The sequence below is a fragment of the Chanos chanos genome, chromosome 9, assembly GCF_902362185.1.
Source record: "Chanos chanos chromosome 9, fChaCha1.1, whole genome shotgun sequence".
In the NCBI taxonomy this organism is placed as follows: Eukaryota; Metazoa; Chordata; class Actinopteri; order Gonorynchiformes; family Chanidae; genus Chanos; species Chanos chanos.
Genome location: NC_044503.1, coordinates 29,607,866 through 29,623,346, shown reverse-complemented (window position 1 = coordinate 29,623,346; position 15,481 = coordinate 29,607,866). Strand labels below are relative to the sequence as shown.

General features: G+C 39.4%; 1 protein-coding gene across 1 annotated transcript in view; it reads left to right on the top strand.

Moving 5' to 3' along the window:
* The first annotated feature begins 2,883 nt into the window (after positions 1-2,883).
* The window catches only part of LOC115821599 (tripartite motif-containing protein 35), a 30,623-nt gene continuing 18,025 nt past the window's right edge, over positions 2,884-15,481 (top strand). The window contains exons 1-4 of the mRNA XM_030785409.1: positions 2,884-3,288; positions 7,671-7,766; positions 7,891-8,121; positions 8,256-8,278. Coding sequence (XP_030641269.1) covers positions 2,884-3,288; positions 7,671-7,766; positions 7,891-8,121; positions 8,256-8,278 — 755 coding nt within the window. The remainder of the gene's footprint in view (positions 3,289-7,670; positions 7,767-7,890; positions 8,122-8,255; positions 8,279-15,481) is intronic.

Sequence of the window (15,481 nt, the reverse complement as noted above, 5' to 3'; positions counted from 1 at the left end):
AGACAACTTTATATATATACTACTTTTAGAACTAACATATCTTAGTAACATTCATGAATAGTAAACTGCAGAACTGAAGAATCTCCATTAGAGGGTGACAAAACACAGAACATAACAACCACCAAAAGTGGAGTTTGGGAGCAGTAGAGACGTTTCTGAGCACAGTGAACTAAACATGACAGTTAAACTGTATCATAATGATCATCACGAAGACGCTGTTGAGTTCAATTGGATGAATCCTAGGAGTTTCTGGTGTTTGTGTTTACTGCTTGTCGTTAGCAAAACTAGCCTGTTAGCCGCTGTTGTTATGGCAACAGAGGACGGTCTCAATTGATTTTTGGAACAAACTGCAGCCAGTGTTTTTTTCTACCTGAAAAAAAGCTTTGGCCAGCGTTTTTCATGAAAAAGACACTGCATGTAAACACATCCTTCAACATTTTTACGCCTACTATGCGGCGCACACTGTAGTCAGTCAAACCTCTTAAAATGAGTGTCTGAGAGGCCGGGAGAAATCTCCTCTCCTACGGAGCCAGAGGAACACACAGGCTTCAATCCAATTCACCCCGAGCGCTGTCTGGATTTTCTCTCCAGATGTCTGTCATCCTAAGAGAACAACACACAGCTTGTCTCTCCACAGGCCACAGTGAACAACCTGTTTGGATCTCCTCTAACAGACATGCTGCTAAACCTGACACACTAAAGAAAAAAAATCTCCGAGCAGCAGTACACTACTGCCAGGATGTTGATGTTGGGGACAGTGCATACTGGACCCTGGGTGTGACCACAGAGTGAAACCAGAAGAAGGGAAGGGAATTTTTTAACCGTGGTGTCTGGTGTGTTTGGTATCATGATGGTAAATACTGGTCAGTGATCTAAGGAGGGTCATTTGTTCCACTGAGAATGAATGATAAACTCCAGAGGATCAGAGTGGAACTGGACTAGGACAGAGGACAACTTTCAATTTCTGAACCTCTAAATAACACACACCTACACACACACTTTTACTGTTAAGTCATAATGTTTGTTTAAGTTCTCTACACATCTCTATGACAGCTGAACATTGTGTCTGAGTCTGGGCAGCAGGAAAGGGGGACATGATTTAGACACTGATGAAAACATTATAGTAATGGTGTTATTTACTCCAAATCTTATAAAACACCTCCAGCTGTGTTCAGAGAAGAGCTGGTGTCAAGGTGCTAAGCCTGTCTGAGCTGTTAAGAAGATTTCCCATTCTCGTCTCACTGTTGGATTTTCTTATGATTTTAAAAACAAACAAACCAGACTAAAAGTGTGCTTGGAGACAAGCTTTATTTGGTGGAGATGGAATCCGGCAACATTTCTGTCTGCTCTGATTTAACTCAGCTTCGAGTGAGCTCTAACTCAGAGAACTGTTACTGTGATCAGCCTTTTATACCATGAAACAAATGGCAAAAGACAATAGGTTTACAATGTTGCAACATCAACCTATGCTCCCAATGCAAATCAGAATCTTGGTGTTGATGCTAAAGGCCCCTTTGTCTGTGGTGGTTGCCAATTGCTCACTCCCGAACCATGTCTGGTCAGAAGTTACTATAATTTCTGACATCAAGTGTGGTCCAGTGTATTTTCTCCTCTGGTGGGAAATGAGATATGTTGGTGGAGGTTTGGCATGACGCGTTTCAAGTTTGCCTTGTTAAAGTCACCGGCCAATATCAGGTCAGCATCTGGATGTTTGGAAAGGGGACTGTTAAGCACATCGTGAAGGTCTCATAGAGCAATGTCTGTATCAGCTTGCAGTGGGATGTAAACAACTGTGACACATTATGTTGCTTGGTTGCAGCTGCAGTTAAAGTAACCAGTCAGACCAGACCAACCAGATACCTGTCAACCTCTCACACATTATAATCTTTTTTGATCAATGTAAACTAAACACAGCACAGAATTACACAACAGTGTGTGATCTAGGCTGAACAGTCTGAGGTTGTTCACTGAGGACGATTACACTGACTCTCTTAATTAGCCGTTCAGACTGACCAGATTCACACAAATGGTGAAGGTGACGTTTCAGTTACCAACCAAACTGTGAACAGTTGCTCTGAATAGAAGGGTTTGATGAGTGAATTAATGTGAACGTTAAACACACAAAGCGGGTGTGGGGAATTCAAATGTGACCACTGATCAGAGTTTTTCTCCTTTATTGCAACATGACAGACAACCTGTTCTTTTTTTCAGTCTGAATTTCATATTGTTGGCGGAATTATTGTTTGATATCATATTCTCAGTTAGCAATAGCATTGTGCATTTCATAAGAGGGACAAAGACGTGCTTTAAACTCAAACTGCTGTAAATCAGACTGTAACTTGTTCCTCATACTTTCATATCCCAAGTGGTAAGGTATTTCCTCCATCTAACCTGTTCCACTACTATCCATAAGTCAGCCCATTGTTACTCTCAGATTACAGGAACCAGGAGTAAAATTCATAGGCTCCTCCTCACACCAAATCTCTCTATTAACTGACCTGGTTACTCACTGGTTGGTTTAGGTTGAGAACTGACTTCAGTTACTTAAACACACAGAGCTGACTAAACATGACCCATCAGCAGTGCCCCACATAACTCACTAATATACACAGACTAAGTGAGCATTCAATGAGTTTTGACACATAGTCAGACACTATGCTCATTCTTAGAGCAGCAGCTAATCAGACTCCTCCTCAATTTAAACTCCACCCTCCAAGAGCACCCCTAAGAGAAGGAAGTAAAGTTCAGTCTTTTCAGTTCCAGGTAAAACAAATTACCTCTGCTCTATGCTGTCACACGATGCAGGACTTATAAAAACAAAACTAAAGGAATGTAACAGTCGACACTGACATTACAGAAGATTAAGTGTTACTGTCTGAGAAAATGGCTTCCAAAGCTTTGCTATCAGAAGAGGATTTCTCCTGTCCTGTGTGCCGTGACATCTTCAAGGATCCTGTTCTCCTGTCCTGTAGTCACAGTATGTGTAAAGACTGTCTGCAGCAGTTCTGGAAAAACAATGATTCCAAGGAGTGTCCAGTTTGTAAGAGAAGATCCTCTAGAGACCTGCCTCCACCTAACATGGCTTTAAAGAACCTGTGTGAGACTTTCTTACAGAAAAGATCTGAGGAATCTTCAGTGGAATCAGTGGAGACCTGCAGTCTCCACAGTGAGAAACTCAAACTCTTCTGTCTGGAGGATAAACAGCTTGTGTGTGAGGCGTGTCAGACCTCAGATAAACACATAAATCACAAATTCTGTTCCATTAATGAAGCAGCTTGTGAATACAGGGTAAGAAATCTACTTGTTCATATTCAATTTTCTCACATTCAAAGGAGGAAAAAAATGAGGGGAAAGAAGTGTGATAAGATTTCCTGTAAAAACAGGAGAAAGAAGGAGAAAGGTGACAGGTATTTCTATTCAGTGTCGCTTCTCACAGCAAAATTTTATTTGACAATACGAAAATATCATAAATACAGAAACCCATAACATTAAAAATAAAACAAAACACATAGACTAGTTACAATTTCACCTACATTCAAAGAAAAGTGTAGTACTGTATTCATGAATCCTCATTCAGTCCATTTATTGAGCTAGTGCTACCATTTAACTTATATCTACCTCAAAGGAAAACAGTATTGTTTAATGTAGTTATAGGTTTTCACATGTTCCCCTATCTAACCTGACTTACAAGATAAATTAAAAAAAAAACTAGCATATTGCTACTAATGGCTATGTCAGTTTGGAATGCATGAGATGAAGGTTTGCAAACTCTACCTTTTTAAAGTGCAGAACTAATGAAAAATTACGAGAGAAAGCAAGAGCAAAAGAAAGAGAAAGAGAAAGAGAGGGGGGGGGGCGTGGGAGAGATACTGTATCTCAAGGTGATTTGAAACGCTGAAGGAATCATTATAATGTTAGGGAGTATATTAAACTGTACCATCGATAATCTATTCATTTGTAACAAGTTGATAAACCAAAAGAAAATAAATTTAACGCAAAATAAAATGTACTGGAGCCAAATACTTCTATCTTAATTTTATCTCAACGGAAAGTTTACAGCCAGTGTCGTATGACATGGAACAGCATGAAATCTGGAACAGGTGCATCCGGTTAGTCTTCTCAAGTCACGCGCAACATAACCAAAAAAAAAGTGCTTTCCCTACTTGTTCGTAAATAATCATATTTATTCTCCTAACACAATTGACCTAATATTTGATTTAAATGTTAAATTTAAATGTTAATCATGTGTATGTGGTGTGTGTAGTGTCCCAAGTTTTAAAACTTCATAAATCTGTAAAAACAAGAGAAAGAAGGAGAAATTTCTAGGTATTTCTAATCAGTGCCGCTTCGCTCAGCAAACTAAGGAAGTAAAAGATGATAAAAGACTCTCCCGGCCTGTAGCAACTCATTACTTAATAACTGCGCATACTGTAATAACTGCACATAATGTAATAAAGGCTCTTCAGCTCCTGGAGCTCCAGGAGGGGAAGCTCAAACTGAGTACCATTATAATTTAGTTGGAGGTAACATTAGCTGGTTACCTTGCTATGTTCTGTGTGGCACATACAGTCGGAAACTGTTACCCCATTGAAAAGTTGTTTAGCAGTTAATTCGTCAAAAAGATGAGTGTTAAATAATGAATTAAACAAAAAATATATTCTATTGTCTATCTATTCTTTTTTTCCCTCAAAGTAGTCACATGGCATTGACAATTCTGATTATTAAGCAGTATTTAAACAGGTAACCAGGTATATATTCATCTTTATAGTAATAACCTAGCTACTGCTGTCTTTCACAATGTTACTTTTTATACTATTGCAGAAAATGGGTTGTATTTGAAGAGTTGGAATTTTCTAGAAAAAAAATAGTAAAACTCATATTTAGCTGTAGAAAAATTCCATGGAGTAAATTAAGTGGGCATGTGAGAGTGTAGTTGCCATAGTCTTAGTTAGCTAGAAATAATTTTGTTTTATCATCTGAACTAGTCAAAGGTTTACTATCAACACTTGAAATACATTTAGAAATGGTCATTTAGAGAATGATTTGGGCATTTTATTATCTTATGCATTCAAGTTATTACATTATTCACTAAAACTACTTTTACTAACATAATAATGTAGCAACTGGCATGTAGCAACTCATAATGTAATGATTGTGCATACTGTAATAACCACACAATGTAATAATATGCCTATAATTTAATAAAAATGCTGATCGCATAATGTAACACATTTTTCCATATTATGTAATACGTTATTACATTATATGCCAGTTACAACTCTATAAAGTGAGTAACAGTTCAAATTGCTCTTCCTGGAACTGCAACCTTATCATGGTGTAGGGGTTTGTGTGCCCCTGTGACCCTGGGGGCTGTGCTGTCTGGAGCATGTAGCTCCTGGTAGAGTCATCCAAGGCAGATAGGTCTCAGGTAAGGGGCCAGACAAAAAGCGATTCATGAAGCCCCTACGAACAGTCCTTGCCAGGAAAAGGGATATCAGGGCCCCTTCCTGGAGCCAGGCCCAGGAGGGGAGCTCGCAGACAAGCACCTGGTGGTCGGACCTGAAATGGAGTCCGGCCTGGCTCAGCCTGAATGACCCACATGGGACTGCCCTCCTGTGGGCCCAGCACCTGCGAGGGGAGAAATAGGGGCCAGGTGTGATGCCTCACTTGTGGCAGGTTGGGTCGGAGGCCCCTGCACACTGGACATACAGTGCAGAAACTAGCTTTTGGCACGTGGAATGTCACTTCTCTGGGGGAAGGAGCCAGAGCTTGTGCAGGAGGTTAAGCAATACCAACTGGATATAGTTGGGCTCACTTCTACGCACAGGCTTGGCTCTGGAACCAAATTCTTGAATTGGGACTGGACTCCATCCTTCTCCAGAGTGGTCTGGGGTAAGAGGTGGTAGGCAGGTGTGGGGTTACTTGTTAGGCCCCGACTGAGCGCCAGTGTGTTGGAGTTCGTCCCAGTGAACAAGAGGGCCACCTCAGTGTGACCTCAGGTTGCGGGGGGAAATCTCTGACTGTCATGACGGCGTATGTGCCAAATGGCAGCTCGGAGTACTCACCCTGTCTAGAGGCACTGGGAAGTGTCCTAGTGAAGGCACCATCTGTAGACCCTGTAGTTCTACAGAGAGGGAGACTTCAGTGCTCTCATTGGCAATGATGGAGAAATTCAGAGTAGGTGATTTGGAGGAACAACCTACCTGATCTGAACCCGAGTGGTGCTTTGTTGTTGGACTTTTGTGTAAGGCATAGGTTGTCCACAACAAATACCATGTTCAAGTGTAAGGCAGCTCACAAGTGTACCTGGTACCAGAGCTCTTTAGGTCAACAGTTAACGATCGACTTTGTAGTCATCTCATCAGACCTGTGGTCATATGTTCTGGACACTCAGGTGAAGAGAGGGGCAGAGCTGTCAACTGATCACCACCTGGTGGTGAGGTGGATCAGATGGAGAGGCAGGCTGCTGGACAGACCTGGTAAACCCAAGCAGGTAGTGAGGTTGAACTGGGAACGTATGGCTGAGGACCCTGTTTAGAAGGTCTTCAACTCACACCTCCAGAGGAGCTTCTCCCTGATCCCGAGGGAGTTTGAAAGGTGCCTGCGCAATGAAAGGAGCCAGTTGAGGTGGTTCAGGCATCTAGCCAGGATGCCTCCTGGGCGCCTCCCTCTGGAGGTGTTCTGGGCACGACCAAGTGGGAGGAGACCCCAGAGCAGACCCAAAACAAGCTGGGAGGATTGTACATCTCAGCTGTGCTGAAAACATCTTGGATCCCCCAAGAGGAGCTGGTGGATGTGGCCTGGTAAAGGAACATCTGGGCCACCCTCCTCAGCCTGCTACCACCGTGACCCAGTCACGGATAAGTGGCGGAAGATGAGATGAGTCTGAACTTCATGACGTCCATGACAAAAAAAAAAGTTTTTCAGAGGTCTTCTGCTGAGTAGGGTGCTAGCTTACCTGTTTCTCTGATATAACACTGTAATGTCCAATAAAATAACAAACCAGCAAGTAGAATAATCATCCCATTCAACTGACTTATTTGGGATAAGTGATCAAAGACAGCCTATTCTGTCAAAATAAATCCCGCTTCCTCTTTTATGACTGGCTATCTCATTGGCAGTCAATTCTTTTGGATGATCATTCTTGACTGGCTGTTGCTGAACAGCATAAGAAATTGTAATAATGGGGATAAGTTATTATGTTGTGTAATATGGTCATGGTCCTGTTCTAAACTACTTGAAAAACAGGCTATTAGAAATTTAAATTACCATCAAGCAGCAGTGTTGAAACAGCAGTACCTTAATTGTCCGGTCCTTTCAGTAGACACTGTAAAAAGTGAAACTTATATTTTACCAGTCTATCACATTTAAAAATGCTTCCTCGCTTCTCAATTTATGTTTTATTACATCATGCATTCAAGTTATTACATAATTCACTAAAACAACTCACTTTATAATGTAGTGACTGGCATATATAACGTAATAACATATTACATTATGTGCAAAAATATATGTTACATCATGCAATCAATATTTTTATGACATTATAGACATATTATTATATTATGAGTTTTTATTACTTTTTTTATTTCACATTTCAGTGATTGTATCTTTAATAAATACCAGTGTAACAGATCAAACAGCTCTGTTAAAACAGTGATGTGTTCCAGGAGGACCTTCTGACTGCATTGAAGCCCTTACAGGAGAAACTGAAGAACTTTAAAGACATGAAACAAAACTGGACTAAAACAACGGACCACATTAAGGTGAGAATAAATCACTGATGCTTATAATAGTAACTTTAGATTTTACATGATTTTTGTCTAAATAAAAGTGTGAAAACTCTGTGAATGAGACACACTGTAATTTACTCTAATGTGTCTTCTCTAGAACCAGACTGCACACACAGAGTGGCAGATTAAGGAGGAGTTTAAGAGGCTTCACCGGTTTCTACGAGATGAAGAGACAGCCAGGATAACTGCACTGAGAGAGGAAGAGGAGCAGAAGAGTCAGATGATGAAGGAGAAGATTGCGGAGATAAACAGTGAAATATCATCTCTCTCACAGACGGTCAGAGCCATAGAAAATGTGATAAGAACTGATGACACATCACTCCTAAAGGTAAAAACCAAAACACACATTCTGTGTCCCTGTCTCATTCAGTCACATGAAAAGACACTACAGAAAGAATAATATATGAATACTGCGAAAAACTCTAATGAATTCATTTAAAACTTTTTTTTGCCCTTTTGTAGGACTTCAAGACCACAATCAAAAGGTAAAATTCCAATGTCCTGTTTTTGCTGGTCTGGGTTTGAACCCAAATGTCTGTCATTGCTGACTGTGTCATGTTTTTTTCCAGAGCTGAATGCACACTTGACACACTGCAGGATCCAGAGACAGTTTCAGGAGCACTGATCAATGTGGCAAAGCACCTGGGTAACCTGAAGTTCAGAGTCTGGGAAAAGATGCAGGATATTGTTCAATACAGTGAGTTTCTTATGGTTTTTAAAGGCTTTTATCACTTCCACCAGATAGTGGTCAACTCAAGACTGGAGTTATTATGGGATGGACAAATTGTGAAAAAGAGAGAGAGAGAGAGAGAGATGTATTTGTAATATAGATAGAAAAAAACAGTCACCACACTATAGAAATGCGACAAATGTCTTTACATGAAATAAAATAAAATCATATTCAGTAAATAAGATACATATCAACAGAGACACAAATTGCAAATATAACTGAACAGTGTGAATTTAATCCCAGGGTGTAACACGGATTAGAGGAGAATCTCAGAGTGTTAGACCAGATTAAACCCAACCCATAACATACCACTAATACAACACACACAACTAATAGCCTACAACACATGTACAACTAGTACCACAAACACACACACACACACAACTAATACAAACATAGGCAATCCCTTTTTCAAACATGTGAAAATGAAATGCAATTAGTTATACACTCTTTACTGCATCTGAGAAATACAGGCACAGTTTGCTTTGCAAGATAGTTGGCTAGTACCAGCCAAAGTTAGTAGCCATCCCTCAATCCGTTTACCTAGCCTTCCAGCTTGCCAGCTAGTCGTGACTTGTGATAGCATAATGTTTAATTAAATTTAATTTAAAACCTCCCTGGGAGCTAAGGAACTAAGTTTAATGGTTTGTCCAGACACACAGAACAAGATGACGTTATCTCTTATGCGACAAATCAAGCCATTACAAGGTGTAACTTGCAAATTTCCTTTTACCGAATGAAAAACAGGCTCAATAGGTATCACACAGAGATAGAACACCCTGAAGTCAACATGGTACAAACATCTTCCTATGCAATAAAACCACTGAATGCAATATTACAGCCAGTGAGAGATACAAAAACTTTGCTATTTTAAAAAAATATTAAATGATGGAGTAATATAACATCTTTACTCTAACACTCTCATAGTGTACTCTGGTCTGACTGCCTGTAAAAGTCTTCAGCTGGTCCAGAATGCTTCTGCCAGAATCCTGACAAGAACAAGGAAGTTTGACCACATTACACCTGTCCTGGCTTCCCTTCATTAGCTCCCAATTCATGCACGGGCAGATTTTAAGGTCCTCTTATTGACATATAAATTTTTACATGGGCTTGCATCTACCTGTCCGACTTAATTACAACCTATAACCCCACCCTGCACCCCAATATTTTATCTCAATCTACTGGTATATTAGTTGTTACAAGAGTTAAAAAGAAGTCCACTGGCGACCAAACCTTTTCTTATCGCTCTCCCTTCCTCTGGAGGGAAGTCTCCGAGCAGACAGAAGTACAAAGCATTGAAGTGTTATAGAGTGATGCAAACAACTTTAGAGATGGCATGATGTTGGGGTGGAACTAGTCTGTCTAACCTTTTGAACTCTGACACAACATCTTCTCGAAGGTCAACTGCAGAGTGAACCCCAAATGCTCCCTCGCTATTTCCCTTTGTCTGATATGATTTTATCTTTAATACAAATATAATTTTACAGTGTGACAGATGGTCATGGCCCGACATCCCTTCATCAGTTTCGATTATCTAATCTAAGATATTGTCACCCAAGGTTACAGACAGTTCAAGCAGTGACAGATGCTCATGATTATATAGAGGTTACAGCAGGTCTAAAGGTCACACCAGATCGATAATATTTCTTTATTTGAGCTTGCAGACATATTCCTGCAGGCACATTCCTCAACCATCACATTCTCACAGAACTTCCTCTTCGATATTTTTCACTGTTCATTCGAAAATGACCCTTAGTATTGCAGCTTGAGACTTGATTAGGGAGAATATACGTTCAGGCAGTGTTAATGTTTAAATATTTTCTACGTTGTGGTTAGGCTTTAACATATTTGATTGAATATTCTCAGTAATGATATCACTGTGATTTATATGTATTTACACACTTGACTTTATCATAATACAAGCCATTGTCACTGTGAGTGCTTTTGTTTTTAGGACTGGTTTCATTCTCGCCTATGAATATATTGGTTTCATTGTCTTTTGTATTTTCTTCACTAATGTGAGGCTCAGTAATCCGCGAAGATAAATTAGTAACACTATGAACATGTACATATACTGAATATTTAATCTCTCTCTTTGCCTCTGTTCTCTCTCTTCAGCTCCTGTGATTCTGGACCCCAACACTGCAGCACCAGATCTCATCCTATCTGAGGATCTGACCAGTGTGAGATTCAGTGATGAGAAACGGCAAATTCCTAATAATCCAGAGAGATTTGATTGGTATACATGTGTGTTGGGCTCTGAGGGCTTTAACTCAGGGACACACTGCTGGGATGTTGATGTTGGGAACAGTACATTCTGGTCCTTGGGTGTGACCACAGAGTCAAACCAGAGGAAGGAACAGACATTCTTTGACACTGGTGTCTGCCGTGTTCGGTATAAGAATGGTCAGTTTGAGTCACAGGCCTTAGGTGGGTCACGGACTCCACTGACAGTGAATAATAAACTCCAGAGGATCAGAGTGGAACTGGACTGGGACAGAGGAAAACTCTCATTCTCTGATCCTCTAAATAACACACACTTACAAACCTTCACACATACTTTTAATGAGAGAATGGTTCCATACTTCTATAGTCACTGTAAACTCTCTCCTCTGAGGATCTTACCAGTGAAGTGTTGTGTAGCAGTGGAACAGCACAATTAGTTCAAATGTACAGTAATTAATGAGCAACAATTTCACGTCAGAAGTAAAGGTATGACTTTTATCATCATCATCATCATCATCATCGTCATCATCATCATCATCATCATCATCATCATCGTTATCAGTTTGTGAAGTATAATTCTAAAAATGTGTACAGGTCACTATAATCAGTTTCATATTTCTAAGAGCACACAACTGGTGTTATTAAACTACAGTATCATAACAGCAGTGTCTTTCATTTCCATTCACATCACACCAGGACAGAGTTCTGATGATGTAGGAGTTTCCTTATTCTCTCTATGTATAAGTTGACTTTACATATCTGAACTTAAATGAGGAACATTTTCCTTATCAAGAATCAGTCTCTGAAACTATGGATTTTCTTTGATTTAAAGTGAAATTTATTTATTTATTTACTTCAATTTCAGTCATATTTACTATTTCAGTCATAAAGTGCAGTAAGCATATTAGTTACATAAAAACCCATCTGAAACATTGATAATGTTACTCCATTGACTGGATTAGTGTGTAATGTAAAGTCTCCATCTCTGCCTCATCCATCTGTATGTGTCCTTTACAGAATACTCCATCACGCTATTTCAACACTGACTGTGGATTCAGGGTATTCTCTGATTGGATACATTAGACATTGTGGTTGAGTATTCATGTCTACTGTACACACAAAATCCATTTTGAGGCACTCCAGTGTCTTGTCTCTGATGGTGTCTGTTTTGAGATGACTGTTCTCTGTGCATTATGGCCTGCAATAACTGCATGTGATTCTTTTTGTGTGTGTGTGTGTGTGTCTTTTACAGAATAAAGCAAATGATTGTTATACCTCATTATGACAGCAGATGGTAGTACAACACAGTAATGTGAATATTTATTTTGACAATAAATAAATCAGATTTCACTGTTCACTGTCTGACATTAGAACGACAGTTTTTGTCTCTTAAAGGTCAAATTATTCTTACAACAGATTCCACACTGCTGGTGTATTTTACATGTTTTATTTCTGAAAAGAAATGTTTTTTTCCTGATGCCTAAAATTGTCGGAGTTTGAAGGAAGTTCTGGGTGCATGAATGTTACTTTAAGGTTTATTTAAAGTGAGGGGGGGCTCTACGGGACCTTCATGCTTCAGGTCTGTTTACGCAACAGGTTGACAATTCAATTCCACCCCCAGAAACACGGGAAAACCAGGAGTATTTACACTGGACAACACAAAACTAGACAAACAGTAAACATGTGGAACTAATGATTCACCAAGTAAGACATCAGGAAATTTATGTGTTAATTTAACAAAATGGCCGGCAGAACAGGACAGAGGGAACCAGGGCATGACAAAAGTAAATCAAGTAATACTGTTCACAGGCAGTCTCCAGGTTAAGAACGTCCGACTTACGGACAACTCGCACTTGCGAACGGACTGCCATAAAGCCTATTATATTACAAATTTGATTTGAATACAGTGGTTCCTAAGAATGAACACACAAACTGCTTTGTGACGCTCATGAAAAAATTGCACGGCTTCAGCGGTCCATTGGCTCGAGGGAGGAGAACGCTGAATTTAAGCCAAATACAAAGTTACACACTCAACACAGTGTTAACGGCAATGCGCTCCGACTTGGCGGACGGCGTTATGTTTAAGATGTTTTAATGTATTTGGAAGTGTTTTTTTTAAGTGTTTATAGGCATAGAGAGGTAACATATACTATATACTAAGACAAACCTTTCACTAACTGATGCTAAATAGGAACCGTACGTACCTACAAATTCGACTTAAAGAGAGACTTAGGGAACGGATCTCGTTTGTAACCCAGGGACTGCCTATACTTTAATGATAGATTTCAAAGATACAATAAATACAATTATATTTCTGAAAATATTTTGGGTATTTGGTTCCTGAACTAACAGTGTTCTAGTAAATTATAGGATTCAGTTGAATGACTGAGGAATCTTTAAATGTAATGAACCAAGTCTGAATGTATTGTCATTTTCATTTCAACATGTATATGATTTTGTCACACTGGATATTTAGCATTCAGCTTGTCTTCATTGAGTCAGTGTCCTGTTTCATTTGGTTCGCTCTGTTAATCATTTAATTATCTGTTCTCTAATCAAGTCTCATTTTCGGTATGTGTGGTGCACCCTAAAATATGTGAACACTTTTGTGTTCTTAAAAAAAAAAAAGAAGAAGAAGAATATTTCCTACATATAAATATTGCTAAATTAAGTATTATTGATGTATCTTATTCATTCAGTGTTTTTTTTTTTATAAGTTGCTAACTATAAGCAACAAAAAGCAAGTATTAGGCCTTAGTTTAGCTGGAAAGAGAGGAGCAGAACCAATGAACCCAGCAGGTGTTGCACCCAGGTTTCCTAAGGCAGGGGAAATAGAGAAGAGAAGAGAAGAGAAGAGAAGAGAAGAGAAGAGAAGAGAAGAGAAGAGAAGAGAAGAGAAGAGAAGAGAAGAGAATGAAAGAGAAGAGAAGAGAAGAGAAGAGAAGAGAAGAGAAGAGAAGAGAAGAGAAGAGAAGAGAAGAGAAACGGTGGTTCACGTCTTAACTCTTTCAGTCGGAACATTAGTGTTTTTCAGAGAGGCGAACAACAACGAATTCAAATCATTTGTTACGGTTATTCCAGTCCTGGGACCCATAACATATGCATACACTGCCTGGCCAAAAAAAAAAGATGGCATTTGGATTTGGAGCCTCTGGAGGCAGTGTTTTGATCTGGGGTTATTTCAATTGATCACATGTGGGCTCAGCAACCTTATGTGGCAACAAAATGAAGTCAGCTGAGTACCTGAATGTACTGATTGACCAGGTTGTCCCATCAGTGGATTTTTTCTTCCATGATGGCACGGGCATATTCCAGGACAGCAATGCCATGATTCATTGGGTTCAACTTGTGAAAGAGTGAATTGGCCACCACAGAGTCCTGACCTTAACCCAGCTGAAAGTCTTCGGGATGTGCTGGAGAAGACTTTACAGAGTGGTTAGACTCTCCTGTCGTCAACAAGATCTCAGCCAGCAAAATATTAGAGTGTGTGACTTTCTTTTTTTTTTTTGGCTAAGCAGTGTATGTAGCCATAACTTTCTGATGGTTCTGTGCAAAGTCTTTACTTTGCTTGTTTACTTGGAGTACCTTAGTTACCATAGTTAAGCTCCATGACTGAATGTGTTCCTGGACCAAGTTCCCGTTTCGAAGTCAAGTTAAAGACAAGCCCTGTTCATTAGTCAGAGAACCCTAGTCTGTTCCCCTGTTCCATCTGCTCACCCTCTTTTCTCTTCACCAGCTCTTGATCTTCAATACAGACTCTTGGTTTTGTACATGCATCTAGTTTCCAAACTGCCTCCAGGCAAATTCTTTCTCTTGTGATCTCTGTGTTCCCTCCTAAAGACGAATGATGCAGCTGATCTGAGATCAGCCAGTGTTTGATGAGAGAGAGTTTTAAAACATCTTCATGTTCTAGTTTTAACTTTATATAGTATACAGTACACACACACATACAGCTATACACATATACAGTGCACACACATACACAACTATACACATATACAGTACACACACATACACAACTATACACATATACAGTACACACACATACACAGCTATACACATATACAGTACACACACTCATAGACAGTTTGACACACTCACTGAGACTATATGTCTATACTTCTGTAGTGTCTGTAAAGTCTCTCTTCTGAGGATGTTACCAGTGAAGTGTAGTTTAACAGTGACAGAGCACAGCCACATCTGAAAGATGGTGTCTCTGTTTAAAGTCAATACATTTTATTTTTTCATATAAATTATTGTTTTAAATCTTCATTACGAGAAAGGATTATTAAACACCAAATCTCCACTGTAAAAGAGGATGACAAAATAAGAAAAATTTCAAAATGTCAGTAATTATTTTTACAGGACTTCTTATCAACAATGAAACACTATCATAATAAGAAACAGTTGAAGAGTTGAATTGGACACATTCATATTCATCAAGCTTACAGATAGTTCCTCCTAAAACAGTGCACTCTAATGACAACTCAGACTTTCCCAGGGTATGTGCCAGGATGTGTGAATACTTTTTGGACAATGATCCAGATAAGTATAATACTTAGAATACCAATGAAGGCACCCAGTCAAACATGACAGAGGTAAACAAAAACACACATAGCTGTGCTTTGAAATGAATACCTTTCCAACCTGATTTGCTGGTTCTTTCTTTCATTCTTTCTTTCTCAAATATTCAGTAGGTAATTATTACACAGTGATTATTCCATTTGGTATC